This window comes from Pelophylax lessonae, assembly GCF_965119305.1.
Source record: "Pelophylax lessonae genome assembly, chromosome: 4".
NCBI lineage: Eukaryota > Metazoa > Chordata > Amphibia > Anura > Ranidae > Pelophylax > Pelophylax lessonae.
In genome coordinates, this window is record NC_138771.1 from 669011612 (window position 1) to 669032176 (window position 20565).

Sequence of the window (20565 nt, forward strand, 5' to 3'; positions counted from 1 at the left end):
GTGGATTATAAATCATTATTTTATAATTTAATTCAGAACCAGCAGTTGGGCACCTTAAAGAAGTGTATTTACTAAAGGCAAACAGATGGTTCAGTTTGTAAGAGAAATTTCACTTAGCTTAGTGAAAGTGGAGACAATTCACTTTGCACAGGACGCCCAATCAGATGCAGGGAAAATAGCAGCATTTTATAGTGGCATGTGATTGGATGATATAAGGCAGCAGAGCTTTACCTCTGAGTTACCCCCTGACCCAATATTGGTTCTCCCCAGTGTCAAGTGTCAGAGTTCCAGGTCACACAGATATGCCTCCAAACCAAATGTTGGAAGGCAGCAGAGCTTTACCTCTGAGTTACCCCTGACCCAATATTGTTTCTCCCCAGTGACAGAGTTCCAGGTCACACAGATATGCCTCCGCTCCAAACCAAATAATTGAAGTCAGCAGAGCCTCACTTCATACACTAAGGTAAATTCTCTTGCAAAGTGAACAGCTAATTTGCCTTTAGTAAATCAACCCCGAGGTGTATATAATATGCGCTGATTTCATTAGGGTTTAGGCAAGATGAAAACTTCGCCTTTGATTTCATAGACTAGAGAATTCCAATTAATGACATTTCCAAAGAGACCACCAGAGTTGACCTTCTGTACATCTCCTGGAGTTAGGACATAATCCCACATGTGGACGTCACCTATTTCACCAACCAATGACTGCTTAGCATCAAAACTTCCGCCAAAATTGTCTTGTTCCTGCCCCAGAACAATGCTGGTCTCAGCTGCAATAAAAGACCCTTTCATGGAGACTCTTCTGGGGTAGAGTTTCCCGTTGACCCAAAGTTGGATCATTCCAGTGTCAGAGTCCCAGGTTGCACAGGTGTGTCTCCAGTCCAGGGGCACTGAGCCGGTATTAAAACTAGTGACTTGTGAGTTGATAGATACAGAACAAGTCTCTTGACTTAAGTAGATTTCAAAGTCATCATCAAACCTGGGAGTAGAAAGAGAAAAGAGAGCATACTGGCGTGTAAGTACACTGTAGGTACGTAGACAGACGCTGACTTTCTTCAATGGTCTTGTAATTGTAGGTTTTAGGATGACATACGCTGTGTCGGTTTCTTTGGGGAAGACAAACACTTTACCCTCCAAGTCTAGGAAAGAAAACAGACAAAACTCATTACAGAAGATCAAAGCTTTAGATGCTGAACAATACATTCAGAAAGCTAGATTTAGGAATTAGATGCTCTCATATATCTCAGATCAATATATTCCTTTTTGTTTTGTGTATATGTGGCTTTCAGATCCAGGAGCTATATTGTCTAGGCAGCCTACCTCAGTCACCTAAGTTGGCCAATCAAAGGACCTACTTTTATTTCCAAATGTTCTGCTAACATGTTCAATAAAATAAAGACATAAGGGCATGGTCTTGGTATGGAAGAGTTAGGACATGCTCTTGTAGATCTTCCAGCCCATGGCTCCTCTACAGCCTTACAGTAAAGCAGTAACCCTTCATTTGGCACCCTAAAAGACCCAGCAATGATGGTGTCTACAACAGAAAACAATTGCCCATTTGACCAATTAACATTTTTAGAATTAGCATAGGAAATGACCTCACAAGCTGATCTCTGATCTACAGTGATGGCCATCTTTAACAGATATCTAGACCGTCCATCTCAAACTGAAATCATCGTAGACAGAGTTCACAGGACCCTTGGCCCCCATTCCACAATTCAGGATAGGCTGAGGGATGCATCCTGCCATTGCCATTCCTACACTCTAAGGGGGGATATTCTGCAAAGTGCATGGCATGTGGGCATCCTGAACTTCGGCAGGGCTTTTATTTATTTGCTGCCAGACATTTCCAGGAAGACATTACAAATGCAGAGATCCCTAAAACCCCTTCTGGAGCAACTTGGGGAACATGACATACATACAATATGGAGCCACCCATTCCACCTGATCGCTAGAAGGGCAACCGCACCTTCTCGCTACTCCACCCAAAGGAACTACCAGACTTCTTCATGTTTCCTGAGATGGATCCAAATCCAATGCCTAACTGGTTGTCCATCGCAACACCACCAGACATGGCAGTGGTTGCTTCCCAGGGAAGCTCACAATGCACCTGTTGCAACCACCGCACCCATTGGCAGAGCTGATCCGACACCTGAGGACCAGCTCAAGGACAGCCTCTGTATATTCACGAGGAATTTACCATGCTCTTGTCCTGCTGCTAATATTTTTCATTATGTAAGTATTGCATACTGCTTGGCAGTCCTGTCTTTTCTGAACAAGAATACTTGTTGCTTACATTGATTAAAACCACTGATCTCCCAAGGCTCATCTGGCAATGTACTGTCCTCCTCAGACTTCTTGCACACCACACGAAAGAACCTCTAAGTTTTCCCTTTGCTGATTCCTCTATTCCCCCCTATTTTACCAGGAATCTGAGATTTATACCTAAAGACTACTTCATAGTTGTCCCATGGAGAGATATAGAAGGTCTGTAGGAATGGGGGGCAATTGTTTATATATATGTTGATGTGAACTTTTTATGCCTGGACTATCAAGAAAGCCTACTGCCTCGTTCAGTTTTGTAAACCATTCTGTCTTTCTCTTTCCATTCATTGGACAGGTATGTCATTGACACCACATGCCAATGATAGCATGGGCTCCCCTGGAACTCTGTTGTACATTATTGTTTACCTTAAGATGTGGATTTTCTTCTTACTTTCTCTTCTTTGAGGTATTACTAATGGTCATGCCTTCTGACTGCTTCCCGCCTTGTACGGCCTTATAGGCATAATAAACTTATGTCCTTACCCACATTACTTTTTCCTGTACAGCCTATGGCCTTTATGCCCCTGAACCTCTTAGGTTATACCTTGCAGATTGCCCTCTTGCAGGCTGAGTGGCCGTGCTGTGACACTTACAGAAAAGCCTCTTGTGGCAATCTCCCATTCCACCAGTAGTGGTAGCAGGGTACCACCTCTCTCTTTTTAGTTTCATGTGACAGTTTTCACTTCTGTTCCCAGGTGGGCCTCAGTTTCATTTACAATTTTGAAATTTCAGGTTGGGTCATGTATTGATCATTTTTAGCTTTCAGTAATAATAGTTTATTCTGTACAGCGATGATGTCGACTGGAGCAGAGGACGCTCCTTGTTCGGGCATTGCCTTGCAGGGATTATTCTTCCATGCACTTCACAGCTTTAGAACAAGTCATGGGATGGGACCCAATGCTGTGCATGTCTTACTTGATCCAGAGGGCTTTGTATTTGTATTCATATTTGCTATTGACTTTGAACCCCTTATTGGTTACACTGCCAAGTGTAGTGCTACCCTTAAAGGAGAGGCTGATTAGGATGGGTTCTCTGTACCTGGCCTCATCCTTCTTAAGACCTCAGCCTCCCTTACACACCAAATATAAATGGCAAATATATTGGCGCAACACCCCAAATACAAAGGATAAAAATAAGCTGCTGTGCACTCAGGTCAAATTACAAAAAAACAGTATAGCAAATTCCACAGTACAATAGTGCAGCGCTACAAATAAATCAACATAATATAAATATAAGTAAAGATAATAGTCCATGCAAGAAGGCCCGTGATAGAAAGGTGCTGGATACACGCTCCTCTTGGTAAGAGTAACAGGTGTTCACAGTGCGGTTAACCTCCACCACATGAATTAGCCTCTCACCTTAAGGACCTGAATAATAGGCATAAGAATCCACTTTACACTCCAGGGTACAGGGACACACCGATGGAAATGCCAGCAGGATGCAAAGATAGTCTCAAGGGAACAAACTGACCAAAAATAGCACCTTCCGATCAGGAAAACCTTTCTCTCCACAGTACCATAAAATACAAAAGGGAGCGGACCATAGTGTAATACTGATAACACTTTTATTGATGTAGCACCCTCCTGGGTAGGTGCTAGGAAAAAGTATATTGTGGCTCTGCTTATCAGGGGCTTTGATCACTCAGTTAGACTGTCATGTGTTTCCAGGGGTGACTGTTGTGTCTGGGGAGTCTCCCCGCTGTGTCCAATGAGGGCTCTCATTGGACAGTTGAGGCAAACCAGCCAACAGCACTCTAGGTCTTGTATCCACCCCAGAGGGCAGAGTCTGCCACAATGCATCCTGGGTAGGGGTATAAGTCTGAGGGGAGCACATGACAGGGGGTGTTTTGCGGGAAGCAGAGTCCCAGGATGGGGGGGGGCTTGACGGCTGTCTCTCCTACTGTCAGTGCAAGGAAAGGTGTCCTCAGCGGTCGGCTTAGAGAACAGAAGGTTGAGCTGAGCTGCAGAGATGGATCCAATGTGCTGTGGACTGAGTGGAGCTTCTGGGGCAGGAGTTTACAGAAAAGCAGTGTTGTGAGTACTGTAAACTGCCCAGGGGTTTGCCTAGGTTAGGGGACCACTCCAGAAGGTCAGAGGGATCCAGGAGCCAGCTAACCAAGTGGAGGCTTAGAAAGGGGGTGCCAGAGTCTAAGCCCTGAAGAGAAGTGTATGAGTAAAGAGGGCGCCAGTCCGGGCCCTGAAGTGTTAAGGGTTGCAGCAGATATTCAAATAGCTACCTCAGAGGAAAGTGTAAAGGGAGCTGCTATAAGGACTCTGTACTACAAGGAAGGGACAGGAGTCAGCTCGGTGCTATCAGACTGCAAGTCAGTGTCATTTAGCGCCAACCGGAGTTGACCGGCATTCAGCCAGCGTCAAGTCAGCGTCAGCAGGCATTTTTCAGTTGTTCCCCTAATTTTGTCCTTAATTGAGCCAAAAGAGTATCCCACTCATCCCTTCTCCCTTCCAAGTTCTCAATCAACCAAAAAACCCAAAGATACTGGACTGGTTCTTGTCTCAGCGCTCACACTTGGAAAAGATGCCTAATTGTGCTGTTGTTGCTAGCGGTAACCCTGGCAGACCCATATCCAGCAAAAGGGCTGGGAATCCTGCTGTATTATAAAATAAGATAAAAAGCCTCTTACTTAATAGCTGTAATCATAAGGCAAACAGATGCAGCGTGTCCGCAGAACAACACTGCTGCTTCACTTCCGGATAACAGCGGGTGACGTCAGCGGCTCTTCTCTTCCCTCCGCACGTGTATCGTCTCTAAGGGCGGGACTTCATCAGCGGTATGGGAAGAGAGACGTCACCCGATTATGAAGAGAAACAGCGCCAGCTCATTGGCCAACAGACCCTGGATATGGTTCCTTGGCAACAGAGACGCCACAGCGCTCCATAGTCACCCGGAAACCGAACTGTGAAATAATATACAAGGGTCACGGAACACAAACAATAGCTAGCCCAAGTAGACCAGCATATATATGCTTAAAATCCATAGCTTGGCTAAAAAAGGCTTTCAGGTTAATACCCAGCCTAATATTAATAAAAGAGCTCTATGTATATTTTAGGAAGCCTAAATTATAAGCATATAAATACAAATAAAGGCCATATGAAAACACACCCGGCTGAGTATTCAAACATGCAATATCACAGAGAAATCACTAACAATAGAATTAGTACCCAGCTATAGTGCTATAATGCTATTTTTAAAGACAGGATAATTAGGAGGAACAGGGCCCAGACTTTACAATCAGTTTTAACTATAACAGAGTCACCTAAAGTATCATAAGGGCAGCCAGAAATGGATTGTATAAATCCCCAAGGGCTACATTATCTTAGGCCCTGGAGTGACTCTGCTGGGTCCAAGTCTGCCTGCAGGACTTCTGTAAGACATAGGGAGAAGGGAAACCGCTCAGGTGAAAAAATATGTCCTAACGATCAAACAGGGTGCTGGTTAGGTCCGCAATCCTGGCAGCTGTACATGAATAGAAAAGGCAACCGCACTCCGGCTTGAAGGTGTGAAATTATAAATTCCATAACCGAAATGATAACCGGTTATGATTAAGCGAAAGTGATTTCGTAAAACGCGTCAACTGTGTTTGTCCCCTGTCTCTGATTTTGTCACTATGGATTGTTTTGATCTATTGGATCTTCAATAATTGGATTTTATCATTTCACACCTTCAAGCTGGAGTGCGGTTGCCTTTTCTATTTATGTACAGCTGCAGGACTTCTGTGTTCAGGAAGATGAAGAATTGCTAAAGTCTATGCAGGAAGGAAAAATCTCCTACAAGAAAAAAAAAAATTGTTATTTCTGCTGGCGTGGTTGAGGGCCTTTTCAGTGGTGAACTAATGGTGATGCCGAGGCTTCCAGATACTCAGAGTTTTGGAAGGTGAGGATTTGAGGGAGAACTCTGACAGAAATAACTTGAACGAGGCTTAACAGTAATGAAAAGGGCAAGCAACAAGTGCAGGGAGGAGTTAAGTGAATCTGAGATAATAGGGTAATCCAGAACAGGTTATGTAGCACTGTTTAGTTGTATGCTGCGTCAGTAAAGTAATGTCTAAGGATCCTGATGAGAAACTGTGTAACTGAAGTCTCACTGTGCTTTGTGGAGAAGAGTGTTTGATTGGTTGGCAACCCTCTCACCAATGAAAAACTAAATAATGGGCACTCAAGGATGTTCTTGTATTCTTATATCATGATTAAGAGCAGAGTTGCCAACCCCCCGGAGTAAAATTTACTGGCAGAATGCCAAAATTTATGGACGGCACCAATTTTTTACTGGCACTGCATAAATGTACATAAAATAGCCGTTTTCAGTGCTAAACCGTGCAAATATGAATAATTAAACTATAAACATGTATATAGTGCTATTAGCAATGGGTTTAAGTTAAACAAAAGTCATAAACCATATTTCTCCATTTACATGAAGGTCAGATTAATATAACCCAGCCAGCACAGAGTTCCCCCATATATCAGAGTGTGCAGGATTCCCCCTTACAGTGTAACTCTGACGTAAAGAGGAATGCTGCAGATCTTGATTTAAGGGGGACTCTGATGTAAGCGGGTGCTCTGGTGACCAGAAACCACCTTATTATTGAGTCAAATATAAAACCACATAACAAACATATGATAAAAACCACACAAGAAAAACCGCATGTGTAGAAATATACTCCCAGTGGGAGTGCCGATACTTCTGTACCAGTAGATGGTAGTGGTCTCTATAATAACAAGGTCTGAGGGTCCCCAGCAAGCCGACGCATTTTGCAGCAAGGCTTCCTCAGGGCCAGAGACACCAGAAAGACCGATATTCCCACTGCATCAGAGACCAGACCAGACAAATGCGTTGAAAGGCAGACACTAGAGGCCAATAGGTAGAAGCAGCTCCAGACTGGAATGGCTACAACGATATGAACCCACTATAGCGCTCCAATAATCCTTCAGATACTATTAACTAGCGATGATAATTCAGCCTTATCATAATAGGCTGTCCATATGAGGCAGGCAATCCAAATAATCGCAAATACTGGCACAATGAATTGTGAAATGGAAGAGTCCATTTCCAATAAATGCCATTTCACAATTCATACCCCCGCAGCCTTAAGTAACATTCAAACGAGCACCTTCACTTAAAGACAAACTCGTCCATAGTGAATTCTGCACTAACAGACAAGACATATGTAAGTACAAAGGAACATTCACCTGTGGTGAATGCAACCAATGCAAATTCGTGGATACCAGAAAAATAGTTATTTTACCTAATGGTGAAACATTTTCAGCACAACATTTTGTGAACTGCAGAACCACAGGAGTGGTGCACTTACTCCTGTGCAGCTGCGGTTGTTATTATGTCGGCAAGACTAAGTTAGAATTTAGATATAGAATCTCTAAACATATTAGAAGTATACACTGAAGGGATCCGGAGTTACCACTTGGTAGGCACAGCACTTTAGTGCATCCTGATGTGTTTCCAGATGTAGAATTTCTAGCATTGGATCATCTGCACCCTAACCCTAGAGGTGATGATCTCAATAAAATTCTGCTACAAAAGGAATTACAGTGGATTTTCCTGCTCAAAGCCACATGCCCCCCCAGGCCTCAACGAAACTACCAATTTTAAACCATTTTTGACAGGTTTCCAGTCAGGCCCATCTGAATTTTGGTTATGATACATTTTCATTTCTCTTCTCTTCTCTCCCTTCCCTCTGCTTGTTTTTCTTCCTGTCTATATCCATACACCCTCCCCTTGGCCCTCTTCTATAGGGTGGAGCCCAAGTGAATCAACACAATATAATATGTGCAATAAATCACAACAAAACTGTAAGGTGATATTCAGAAAGTGTCTGTGAATGGTGAAGAAAAATCAATAATAGTCCAATGGATGTGAATGTGGTTCAAATCAATCAAAAAAGGTTGAAAAACCAATATGAGGTTCAAAAAACCAATGATAGTCTACCATGTCCAAATAATAATATAATCTTCACCAAGTGATTCAAAATCGCTGAAAAATTGGGGTGCTAGGAAATCAACTTCTAGTGATATTCAAGGTGATATATAGGGTGACTCCCACCACCATCAGGCATTCCTCCTTACCAGATTGGTTATAGTAAGGTGCAAATATAAATTCAATATAGCCAGTTGAAAGGAGGAAATCTTCCACTGCAATTCCACCCTGTGTTAGTGGCACAAGAGGGCCTCTTACCAGATGGTGCAGAGTTTGCGCTAGAAAGATACTCCTGGGTGAATGTTCCCTCAGCTGGCTGGATATATATGACCGCCTCCGCAACCATGTAGATCCGCTTTCTCTATTTCACTCCACGGGTTACCATGTGAGGAATAAATAAGCAGACGATAGTGTAATACCCCAGATGATTTATTAGAAAATAAGGTAATGCACTTACATATATGTTGCAAGGAGACAGTGACAGGAGAGCCTGCTGTGAACGCCTATGCCCGGCTGCAGATCGGGCGATAGGTGACGCAAGTGGGGGCACGACACGCCTCCTCTCTGACGCGTTTCCTCTGATGAGACTTCTGCTGAGATAGGAGGGACGTGCGCGCCGCCACATCCGTCCTTAAAAAGCTCTTAGAAGATTGGACACTTCCGGTGTCCACAGGAAAAAGCAGGAAACGGCTTCTCTAGCTTATAGATCGGTGGAATATGTTTTATCAGCGTTTAAAATCTGAAAGATCCAAGTCTTTTATAAGCGTACAATGCAAGAATACTCAATGTATATATACCATATAAAAATATGTTATATCATATCTGGGCCGGTCATACATAAATTGGAGACACCAGAAGTATCTTTCCTCTAATTTCCCATATTATCATCAAGATTGATGAAAATGGGTAAAAGGTACATGCCATTATTTATAAATAATAAAAATACAATAAAATGGCGTACAAACATCGACATACATGGTAAATAAAATACAAGAATAAAATCTTTAAAATATGTAAAATATGTTAAAATGTGTTAAAATTAAAAACTTTATTGGTATGTCTATAGGTTAAAAGATAAGGAATTGGAGATTTTTCAACTATTGTTTATATGGGCGTTGATATCCCATTCTACGTTATGCCTCAAGGGTCGAAAACATTTTATCTCATATATCCAGAAGGTTTCCCTTCTGGAAATGGACCTCTTGAGGTTACTACCTCTCCAATGGGGCACATACTTCTCAATAACCGTTATTTGTAAACTGCTCGGGTTTTTTTGATGATACTTGGAAAAATGTAGAGATACACTATGTCCTATAAACCCTTTCCGTATATTGGAGAGATGTTCTCCAATACGGATACTTGCTGTACGTATGGTTCTCCCAATGTATTGTTGGCCACAGTTACACTGAAGGAGGTATATAACCCCCTTGGTGTGGCAGGAAAAAAAAATCCTTGATGGCGTATTCTTTTCCAGTGACTGTGGATGTAAAACGGTTAGTGCGAATGGTATTGGCTTCTTTGCAAATTTTGCAGTTTTTGCACGGGAAAAAACCTTTCATGTCTGGAAAGAATTTTGACACTATAGGTTTATGTATCGGATTGCTGGCAATGAGATCTTTGAGATTTCGGGCTTTTCTGTAGATCATGTTCGGTTTATCTGGTAGAGAAGATCCTAATATTTTGTCTCCCTGTAGAATACCCCAGTGTTTTTTGAAAACGTGACATTAGCCGGACAGGCAACCATATAGCTTGTGGTCCACCCTGGTTCCTGGTATTTCCCCGCAAGTGGCACCTGTCCGGCTGATGTCACCGCTACGGAACTACAGTGGAGTCCTTTTATCCTTGCGCCGGCTTGTTTCCGGCTTTGTGCACACACTGCTCAGCAGTCCTGGGAGACTGACCTCCTTGCACTTGTGTTGCTTGCTGCCAGGTGCCCTTGTACACTCCAGCCCAGGGGGATGTAAGCATTTTATGTACTTTGTTTTTCGGTTGTCAATACCAATAAGCTGTTAACCCTTTCTATACTGGATGTTCACCTGACTTCCTTATCCATTGCATCCCAGTGTGGTTCATGCGCTGCCTTCCTCATGTACTAGATGGCTTTACTGGGACCTTTTTTTGCTTCTCCAATAAATACTTTATACCCTACAAATATGCACTGATCTTTCCCTTGCCAGGCCAACTAAACAGGACCCCCCCTTCATTCACGCCTCCAGGAATTCCCCTTCTTCCCGTAGTCCCTGGTTCTCCCTCCCCCTATTTTTTCTTTTCTTCTCTCCACTCCATGTCTCTTTATTTTCCTTGCCTTCTCTCTTAACCTCCCCACTGCTACAAAGTTTTTTATTTTCTCTTTTTTCCTTTTCTTCTTTTGGAAAAGTGGTGCGCATTAGTGATGTCAGAGTGACCAATGAAGGAATGGGAGCATTCTTTTTCATCTGCTGACACATACTTGCAGGTTACCACTGTAGGGTTCACATATGTGTGAATTAGATGTGGATCTCCCCGCATCCAATTTGCATGACAGGCGAGTGTTTCCAATGTTCTACCGAAAACTCCAACTCGCCAAAATCTTCAACCACATCACTTCTGGTGACTCTACAGCAGCAAAAATTTAAGTTTTCACAGAACACCGGCAGCCTATACACTACGGTACATGCTATAATGAGTTGACATTGTTAGTCCGCCTGCTACTAACAAACAACTTGGCCACCTCTAAGGGGCGCCAACTTTTTTCCTCCTTACTTTCTGTAAAAACAGGCAACTGGTCGAGTAAAGGCTGCCGGTGGTCTGTGAAAACAGCAACTTGTCGAAATCTCCGATTATTGCTGCGGTACAGTCACTGGAAGTGACGTGGTTGGAGATTTTGGTGAGTTGGAGTTTTCGGCAGAACACCGGCTCTCAAAGGAGACGGTTCACACATGTCTGGGGTGGCCGCGGTCCACATTTAAAAAGGGTTCAGTAAATCTTTGGGTCTGGTTCAGGTGCTAGAGGGCTGCGCAGACTTTTGACTTGATAAACACAGTGGACCAACACCAGCAGATGACATGGCTCCCCAAGTCCTGTGGAATCTTCACACTGGACCTCATGCAACTTGGATTCTGTGCCTCTCTGCTCTTCCTCTAGACTCCGGGACCTTGATTTCCAAATGAAATGCAACATTTTCCACAGTCCGTTATAATTCGGGGAGCCATGGCATCTGCTGGTGTTGGTCCACTGTGTTTTATCAAGTCCAAAGTCAGTGCAGCCCTCTAGCAGGAAATTATAGAGCACTTCATGCTTCCCTCTGCTGACCAGCTTTATGGAGATGCTGATTTCATTTTCCAGCAGGACTTGGCACCTGCCCACACTGCCAAACCTACCAATACCTGGTCACATGATCATGGTATTACTGTGCATGATTGGCCAGCAAACTCGCCTGATCTAAACCCCATAGAGAATCTGTGGGGTATTGTCAAGAGGAAGATGAGAGACACCAGACCCAAAAATGCAGACAATCTGAAGGCCGCTATCAAAGCAACCTGGGCTTCCATAACACCTCAGCAGTGCCACAGGCTGATCGCCTCCATGCCACGCCACATTGATGCAGTTACATAGTTACATAGTTTGTGAGGTTGAAAAAGACATCACTCCATCCAGTTCAACCTATGATGTGTTTGTGCTTGCTGTTAACCGTACATTGTATACCCCTGTATGTTGTGGTCTTTAAGGTGCCCATCTAATAGTTTTTTGAAACTATCGATGATCCCTGCTGATACCACTGCTTGTGGAAGAGAATTCCACATCCTTACTGTACTGCTCTGACAGTGAAGAACCCCTTACGTATTTTAAGGTTAAACCGTTTTTCCTCTAGTTTTAGTGAGTGGCCACGTGTCTTATTGTGGTATAAACCCTATCCCCTATACGTGTCTTATTGTATTCCCTTTCTCTGAAAAGTTTGTTCCTTATGCTAGGGTCGCCAGGACAGTATTTGTACATTGATATCATATCCCCCCTCAATCGTCTCTTCTCCAGAGAGAATAAGTTCAGTGCTTGTAGTCTTTCCTCATAGCTGATGCCCTCCATTCCTCTAATTATTTTTGTTGCCCTTCTCTGGACTCTATCCAGTTCCAGCACATCCTTCCTGAGGACCGGTGCCCAGAACTGGACAGCATACTCCAGATGTGGCCGAACCAGAGTCTTTTAGAGTGAGAGAAAAATCTCTTTATTTCTGGAGTGAATCCCCTTTTTTATACATGCTAGTATTACGCTGGCTTTGCTTGCAGCGGCTTGGCATTGCATGCCACTGCCAAGCCTGTTGTCTACCAGTACCCCCAGGTCCTTTTCCATCCTAGACTCACCCAGAGGTTCCCCCCTAGTGAGTAGCTTGGTTTCTGATGCCCAAGTGCATTACTTTACATTTTTCAACATTAAACCTCATCTGCCATGTAGTTGCCCACCCCATTATTATGTTCAGATCTGCTTGTAAGGTTTCCACATCCTGCATAGAAGATATTGGCATGCTTAGTTTAGTATCATCCGCAAATACTGAGATTGTGCTAGATATCCCCTCCTCTAGATCATTTATGAATAAATTAAACAGGATTGGCCCCAGGACAGAACCTTGGGGGACCCCACTTTCCACACCCACCCAATCCGAGTACTCCCCATTAATCACCACCCTCTGGACTCTCCCCTGGAGCCAGTTCTCTATCCAGGTACTCACCTTATGGTCCATACCTACCTTCCTTAGTTTGTACAGTAAGCGTTTGTGGGGAACGGTGTCAAATGCCTTTGCAAAGTCCAGATACACCACATCCACAGGCCTACCTTTATCTAGATGGCAGCTCACTTCATTGTAGAAGGTTAATAGATTGGTCTGGCAAGAATGATTTTTCATGAATCCATGCTGATTACTACTAATAATACCGTTTTCATTAATAAAGTCTTGTATGTGGTCCCTTAACATCCCCTCCAAAATCTTGCAGACTACTGATGTTAGGCTAACCGGCCTATAGTTACCCGGGATATATCTCGGCCCTTTTTAAAATATTGGTATCACGTTGGCTTTTTTTCCAATCAGCTGGCACCATACCCATCTGTAGACTATCCTTAAAGATCAAGAATAATGGTTTGGCAATCATCTGGCTGAGCTCTTTAAGAACCCTCGGGTGCAAGCCATCCAATCCTGGTTTTTTATTTATGTTAAGTTTCTCTAGTTTAGTTCTAAGTCTATCTTCTGTTAGCCATGGCGGTACTTCCTGAGGTGTATTATTTAGTTTGGCCTTACAAGCTGGGTTAGTGTAGCCCCTTGATTCTTTTGTGAAGACTGAAGAGAAGAAATTATTTAACACTTCCGCCTTTTCCCTGTCCTCTGTGGCCATATTTCCTTTGCCGTCTTTTATGGGGCCAATGTGTTCTGGCATCGCTTTCTTACTGTTTATATACTCAAAGAATTTCTTGGGGTTCTTTTTACTCTCTTTCACTATATGTCTCTCGTGTTCTATTTTAGCCGCATTGATTTCGTCTTTACATTTCTTATTACACTCTTTGTAATGCTTAAATGCTGCCAATGACCCCTCAGTCTTGTATTTTTTGAAGGCCTTTTCTTTAGTTTTAATATGCATTTTTATGGTGGAATGTAGCCACTCAGGGTTCAGTTTTGCTCTTTTAAATGTATTTCCCTTTGGAATGCACTGGCCAATCCCTTTGTTAAGTATGCCCTTGAAGCACTCCCATTTTTACTCCGTGTTTTTTGTTCCCAGGGTTCTATCACATTTGATATTTTCTAGCAGAGAGCACAGTTTTGGGAAATTGGCTCTTTTGAAATTCAGTGTCCTTATATTGCCCTTGTGTTTCCTATTACTGTAATTAATACTGAAACGAATTAACCTAAGATCACTGTTTCCTAAGTTGCCCAGTATTTCTATATCCGTAAGCAGGTCTGAATTGTTGGTAATCAGTAGGTCAAGTACCGCATTGTTTCTTGTCGGTGCATTCACCATCTGACTCATGAAATTTTCCTGCAAAACATTTAGGAACTGCCGAGCCTTGGCTGAATGCGCGGTTCCTTCTGCCCAGTCTATATCTGGATAATTAAAGTCCCCCATTATAATGACATTTCCCATCCTTGCTGTCAATCCTATCTGTAAAAGGAGGTCTGCCTCCCCCTCCTCCCTCAGGTTGGGGGGCCTATATTATACGCCCAATATTACCTTCCCTGTAGTGCCTTCTCTTTTAAGTTCTACCCATAGGGATTCCGCCTCGTCAATAGATCCATTATAAATATCATCCCTCATATTTACCTGTACACTGTTCTTAATATACAGACATACCCCTCCCCCTTTACCTACTCAATACCTGCGATAAAGGGAATACCCCTAAATGGTCGCCATTCAGTCATGAGAGCTGTCGAACCAAGTCTCAGTTATTCCCACAAAATCTAAGACCTCCTCAAACATCAGTAGCTCTAGCTCTCCCATCTTGTTGGCCAGGCTTCTGGCATTGATATACAAACCTCGTAATTCTGACCGGTTGCATGTTTGATGTTGTTTTTAGGCTGCTCTTGTGATTTTTCCCCGTACCCACCTTGGGTTTAGGAGCTCTGAACACCCTACGGCTAATGTCCCCATTTGTGCCCTCTGAATCTTGCTTTCCACTGGCTAATTCTACATCTGTACCCTCCCCCCATCACCTAGTTTGAAAGCCCCTCTAACTTTTTGGCCATCCTCTCACCCAGTACGGCTGCACCCTCCCCATTTAGGTGCAATCCGTCCCTACCAAAGAGCCAGTGGCCGACTGAGAAGTCGGCCCATTTCTCCAGGAACCCGGAACCCTTCTTACTACCTTAGCTCCTCAGCCACTTGTTAACTTCCATAATCTCCTGCTGCCTCTCTGGTGTGGCTCGAGGTACAGGTAGTATTTCTGAAAATACTACCTTGGAGGTCCTACTCCTCAACTTAACGCCTAAGTCCCTGAAATCTTTTAGGACTCTCAGTCTTCCTCTGCCTATGTCATTGGTACCCATGTGTACCATGACAGCTGGGTCTTCCCCAGCCACACCCAGTAATCTGTCCACCCGATCCGTGATGTGCCGAACCCGAGCGCCCGGTAAACAACAGACTGTTTGACGCTCACGGTCTTTGTGACGGATTGCCCTCTCTGTCATTCTAATGATTGAGTCCCCTACCACCAGTACCTGTCTTTCCTTTCCCTTTCTCCCGGCCTCACTGGAGGAGTTCTTCCCCTGGCAGCTAGGGGCGTCGCTCTGCTCCAGCAATGCTGGTCCCTGACTGGTTTCCCTAAATATCACGCAACGGGGCATATTTATTGGGTTGCTCCAGCCCAGGATCGGCCTCCTTGCCTTTTTCCCTTCTACCCCTCCTAACTGTCACCCCTCTACTCTGCTCTGATGCCTGTACCTCCGATACTCCGCCCACCTCTGTGCAGGCCCCTGCCTGCACCTGACGGGTACGATCCCAGCTCTCCTTCGGTATGGACATTCGTCTCAGTGTTGCCAGCTGCTTCCCTAGATTCAGGACCTGAGCTGCCAGGGAATCAACGTGCTTACATTTCGTGCATTTGTATTCGCCCTTGATTGAATGATCGAGGAACGCATACATATCACAAGATGTACACCGAGTCGCATCTCCACACCCGCCGGGCATTGTACCTACTAATCTAATCTAATGGGGATTCAGTAATTTAAGTCTAGCCGGTGTGGCTGTTTTCTAGCTTCCTGACTGTGCTTTCTCACCCTCTGGTACTCCGCTACACTCATTGACACTCCCAGACACTCACAGGTACTCCCAGACACTCACATGTACTCCCAGACACTCCCAGACACTCCCAGGTACACACAGCACCATCAGTTGCACAGCACTGTCAGTTGCAGAGCACTGTCAGTCGCAAAGCACTGTCAGCCGCAGAGCACTGTCAGCCGCAGAACACAGTCAGTCGCAGAGCACGGTCATTCGCAGAGCACAGTCAGTCGAAGAGCACAGTCAGTCGCAGGTCCCGGTCAGTCGCAGGTCCCGGTCAGTCGCAGAACACAGTCAGTCGCAGAGCACAGTCAGTCGCAGAGCAGTCAGTCGCAGAGCACAGTCAGTCGCAGAGCATAGTCAGTCACAGGACACAGTCAGTGGCAGAGCAGAGTACGTCGCAGGTCACATTCAGTCGCAGGTCACAGTCAATCGCAGGTCACAGTCAGTTGCAGGTCACAGTCAGTCACAGAACACCGTCAGTAGCAGAACACAGTCAGTCACAGAACACAGTCAGTCATAGAGCAGTCAGTTGCAGAGCACAGTCAGTCGCAGGTCACAGTCAGTCTCAGGTCACAGTCAGTTGCAGAACACAGTCAGTCGCAGAGCTGAGTCAGTCACAGAGCTGAGTCAGTCACAGAGCAGTCAGTCACAGAGCAGTCAGTCACAGAGCACAGTCAGTCGCAGAGCACGGTCAATCGCAGAGCACAGTCAGTCACAGAGCACAGTCAGTCACAGAGCACAGTCAGTCACAGAGCACAGTCAGTTGCAGAGCACAGTAATAGGTACTCACAGATGCTCAGGTAGTAATAGGTACTCACAGACACTCAGGTAGTAATAGGTACTCACAGATACTCAGGTAGTAATAGGTACTCACAGATACTCAGGTAGTAATAGGTACTCACAGATACTCAGGTAGTAATAGGTACTCACACACACTTAGGTAGTAATAGGTACTCACAGACACTCAGGTAGTAATAGGTACTCACATATACTCAGGTACTACTCTACACCCACAGTTATAGTCAGTCAGTTACAGTACAGTTATAGCAGTTACAGTCACAGAACAGTTAGTCACAGTACAGTTACAGTTACAGTCAGTCACAGTACAGTTATAGTCACAAACTATTCCATCTGACTTCCCCCCAGCGGCCGATAACCTATTCAGGTCCTGGTCCTCCTTCAGTCCCTCTGGGTCCTCCACCGCTGCCGCCGCTGCTCAGATGATACTCCTCTTCAGTCACCGGTCACCTGGTTTCCCCCAGTCACCTCGGTTCCCCCGAGATCTCCCGCACCCACTCCCCCTGCAGCTCCTTCTCCTCCTCCTCTCTCAGCACACATACACGCTGCACACTGCACTAATCTAATCTAATGGGGATTCAGTAATTTTAGTCTAGCCTGTGTGGCTGTTTTCAAGCTTCCTAACTGTGCTTTCTCACCCTCTGGTACTCCGCTACACTCATTGACACTCCCAGACACTCACAGGTACTCCCAGACACTCACATGTACTCCCAGACACTCCCAGGTACTGCCAGGTACACACAGCACTGTCAGTTGCAGAGCGCTGTCAGTCGCAAAGCACTGTCAGCCGCAGAGCAAAGTCAGTCGCAGGTCACGGTCAGTCGCAGGTCATGGTCAGTCGCAGAGCACAGTCAGTCGCAGTACCTCTGGGTCCTCCACTGCTGCCGGAGCCGTTCAGATGATACTACTCTTCAGTCACCGGTCACCTGGGTTCCCCCTGGTCACCTCGGTTCCCCGATCTCCCGCACCCGCTCCCCCCGCAGCTCCTTCTCCTCCTCCTCTCTCAGCACACAGCCATGCTGCACGCTGCCTGCCCGCACACACACACACACACACACACAAGTTCCTGTTTCCGGTTTCCGGCTTCAGTAATTCATGCTAAAGGAGTCCCGACTATACTGTGCATGGGTAGACTTTTCACTAAGCCAACATTTCTGTATTAAATATTCTTTTTTTTTAATTGGTCTTATGTAATATTCTAATTTTCTGAGAAACTGAATTTTGGGGTGTCACTAGCTGTAAGCCATAATCCTCAAAATTACTTTTTGAATTGAATTACTGAAATAAATTACCTTTTGACGATATTCGCAATTTTTGTGATATACCTGTATGAGACGTTGTACCTGCTGTATTTAAAGACAAGTGCATTGTTATAACATTTAGATGGCTCGTTCCCTTTCTTCCACACTGACATGACAGATTCTATACATACTGCTTTGTTTTTGTGTGAACCTAGAGTGTTTCTTTTTTATTTATATGTCATGTAGGCATTAACCCATTTTAAAGGTCACTACAATACAATGAATAACTAACTGGCCATTGGTATATGTTTATGTCTTTCTTCTGTTATGCCAATTCAAATCTTTATAAAAAAAATAAGAAATAAAATGAAGACATACATTTTAGATGTATAAAAGCCCTAACACCACCAGGTGTAAAAACTGGCTGCCGCATTCATTATTACGTCAGTAATAACAATATACAGTCATTAGTATATGAATGCTTGAAGGTTGATAGAAAAAAAAACATTAAAGCTGAATCCAGGAATATGGAAAAACTACCCTTGAAACACTCCCTCCAGGACACACACACTTTAAGGGTTAAATGTTGAATTTTGATTAGGGTACCAACGACAAGCACTTTTACTCACCTTGAAAAAGTATTCATACTGTGAGAGGAGTCACTTTGGGCATGGGGGTTGTGGACTCCAAATTCCTTTAGAGAGGTTGGGGGGCACCATGCCCAGCCTTATGGGGCTCTCTTATGTTTAAGTCACCCTGCGTCTGTTATGGATGCAGGGTGACCAGGAGGGTGGTGAACACTGAGAATATGGTTGGACTACTTCAAATGGGACAGTAATATGCATTAACCATATCTCTCAGGAAATATTGAGATCTATCTTCTTCCTATACACTGTAAGGCACAGGAAGTACAACTCCTAATATGATCATTCCAGGAAGTTCAATGTGGAGACTGACTGTCTAACAATGTTGCTTTTTTCTCAGGTGGCTTGCCATTCACCTATTATCAAGTGTGCTAATGAACTCACCTGTTGTCTGCTAAGGGATGTATTGACACTCAGAGTAATGTGTATTGGGGGCTCGTTATGGAACCATTGTGTGATGTTGGGGGCTGGATTTGGGTCATTATCTTCCACATTTTACAACCAAAAATGTAAATGTATTGCCCTTCCTTATGCCCTATCCCTCACCTCACCCCACCCCACCCCCCTTTTTTTTTCTCTCTCCCCTCCCCAGTCCTTCTTGCCCCTCTCTCCTGCTTTTTTCTTTCTCATTGCCATACTGGTCTGCCTCTTCCTCTCTCTCTCCCTTCTTCTTCTCCTACTTTGATCTTCTTACCCTAGTCCCTAGTTGTGGCTTTCCACGACGTTCAGGCACTCCCATAGGCTATAATGATGGACGAACATCGGCCGGGGCGGTTCACGAACGCCAGCCGCAAATTTTCTCAAAAGTCCGGGAACCGCAAGTTTGCGGCGGGCCCCATTGACTTTAATGGGAGGTGAACGTTAAAAACCTTTAGGTCATATTTGCAGCCACAAAAGACGTACTAGCTGTGCACAAATAGTCCCAGCACATGGACAATGTCATAACAGAAGTATTGCAATTGAAAAAGTTGCCCTAAATTTTTTTATTTTTTTTTTTTGCAGCAAAAAATATATTTTTTTTTTCATAAATCAGCCAGAACTGACAGCAGCCAGTAAATACATGTCAAATACATATAGGGTCCATTCACACATCTGTAAAATGGGTCCGCATCCATTCCACAATTTGGCGGAACCTTTACAGACCCATTGTTTTTCATTTCCAGTCTGAAAAATTAGGCATTCACAGGATAAAGAAGTAAGTGTCGGCCATTCCAGGCCCCAAAAATTAACCCACATGCGTTTACCTGACAGCTAAGAACGTAGTATTCTGTGGCTGAAGGTACATTAGGCATTCACAGGATACAGAAGTAAGTGTCGCCCATTCCAGGCCCCAAACATTAGCCCACATGGGTTTACCTGACAGCTAAGTACGTAGTATTCTGTGGCTGAAGGTACATTAGGCATTCACACAGTATACAGAAGTAAGTGTCGGCCTGTATAGGCTGCAAAAATTAGCTCACATGGGTTGAACTGACAGCAAAAAATTTAGTTTTTGATGGCTAGAGGTACGGTAGGCGTTCACAGAAAAAATAATTGTCGGCCCTGAAAGTCCCCTAAAATTTGCCATTCAATAGACATGAAATGCCTTTTATGCCGCTGTATGTAGGGAAGCCAAGGACCAGGAATTGTTGTGGGTGGAGGAATTTCGATGAAACCTGGTCTACTGGTCACATGTGTTGAATTCCTCAGACATCCATGCCTCATTCATTTTTATAAATGTGAGGTAGTCTACACTGTCATGATCTAGGCGAATGCGCTTATCGGTCACGATCCCCCCTGCTGCTCTGAACGTCCTTTCGGACAGGACACTGGACGGGGGGCAAGCCAACATTTCCATTGCAAATTGTGCAAGCTCTGGCCAGAGGTCAAGCC

General features: G+C 44.4%; 1 protein-coding gene across 1 annotated transcript in view; it reads right to left on the minus strand.

Moving 5' to 3' along the window:
- Positions 1-543: 543 nt before the first annotated feature.
- LOC309553093 (C-reactive protein-like) overlaps positions 544-20565 on the minus strand; it is a gene marked incomplete at both ends in the record, with an annotated part of 76445 nt that continues 56423 nt past the window's right edge. The window contains one exon of the mRNA XM_082253992.1: positions 544-1139. Within this exon, the coding sequence (XP_082110118.1) occupies positions 544-1139 (596 nt within the window). The remainder of the gene's footprint in view (positions 1140-20565) is intronic.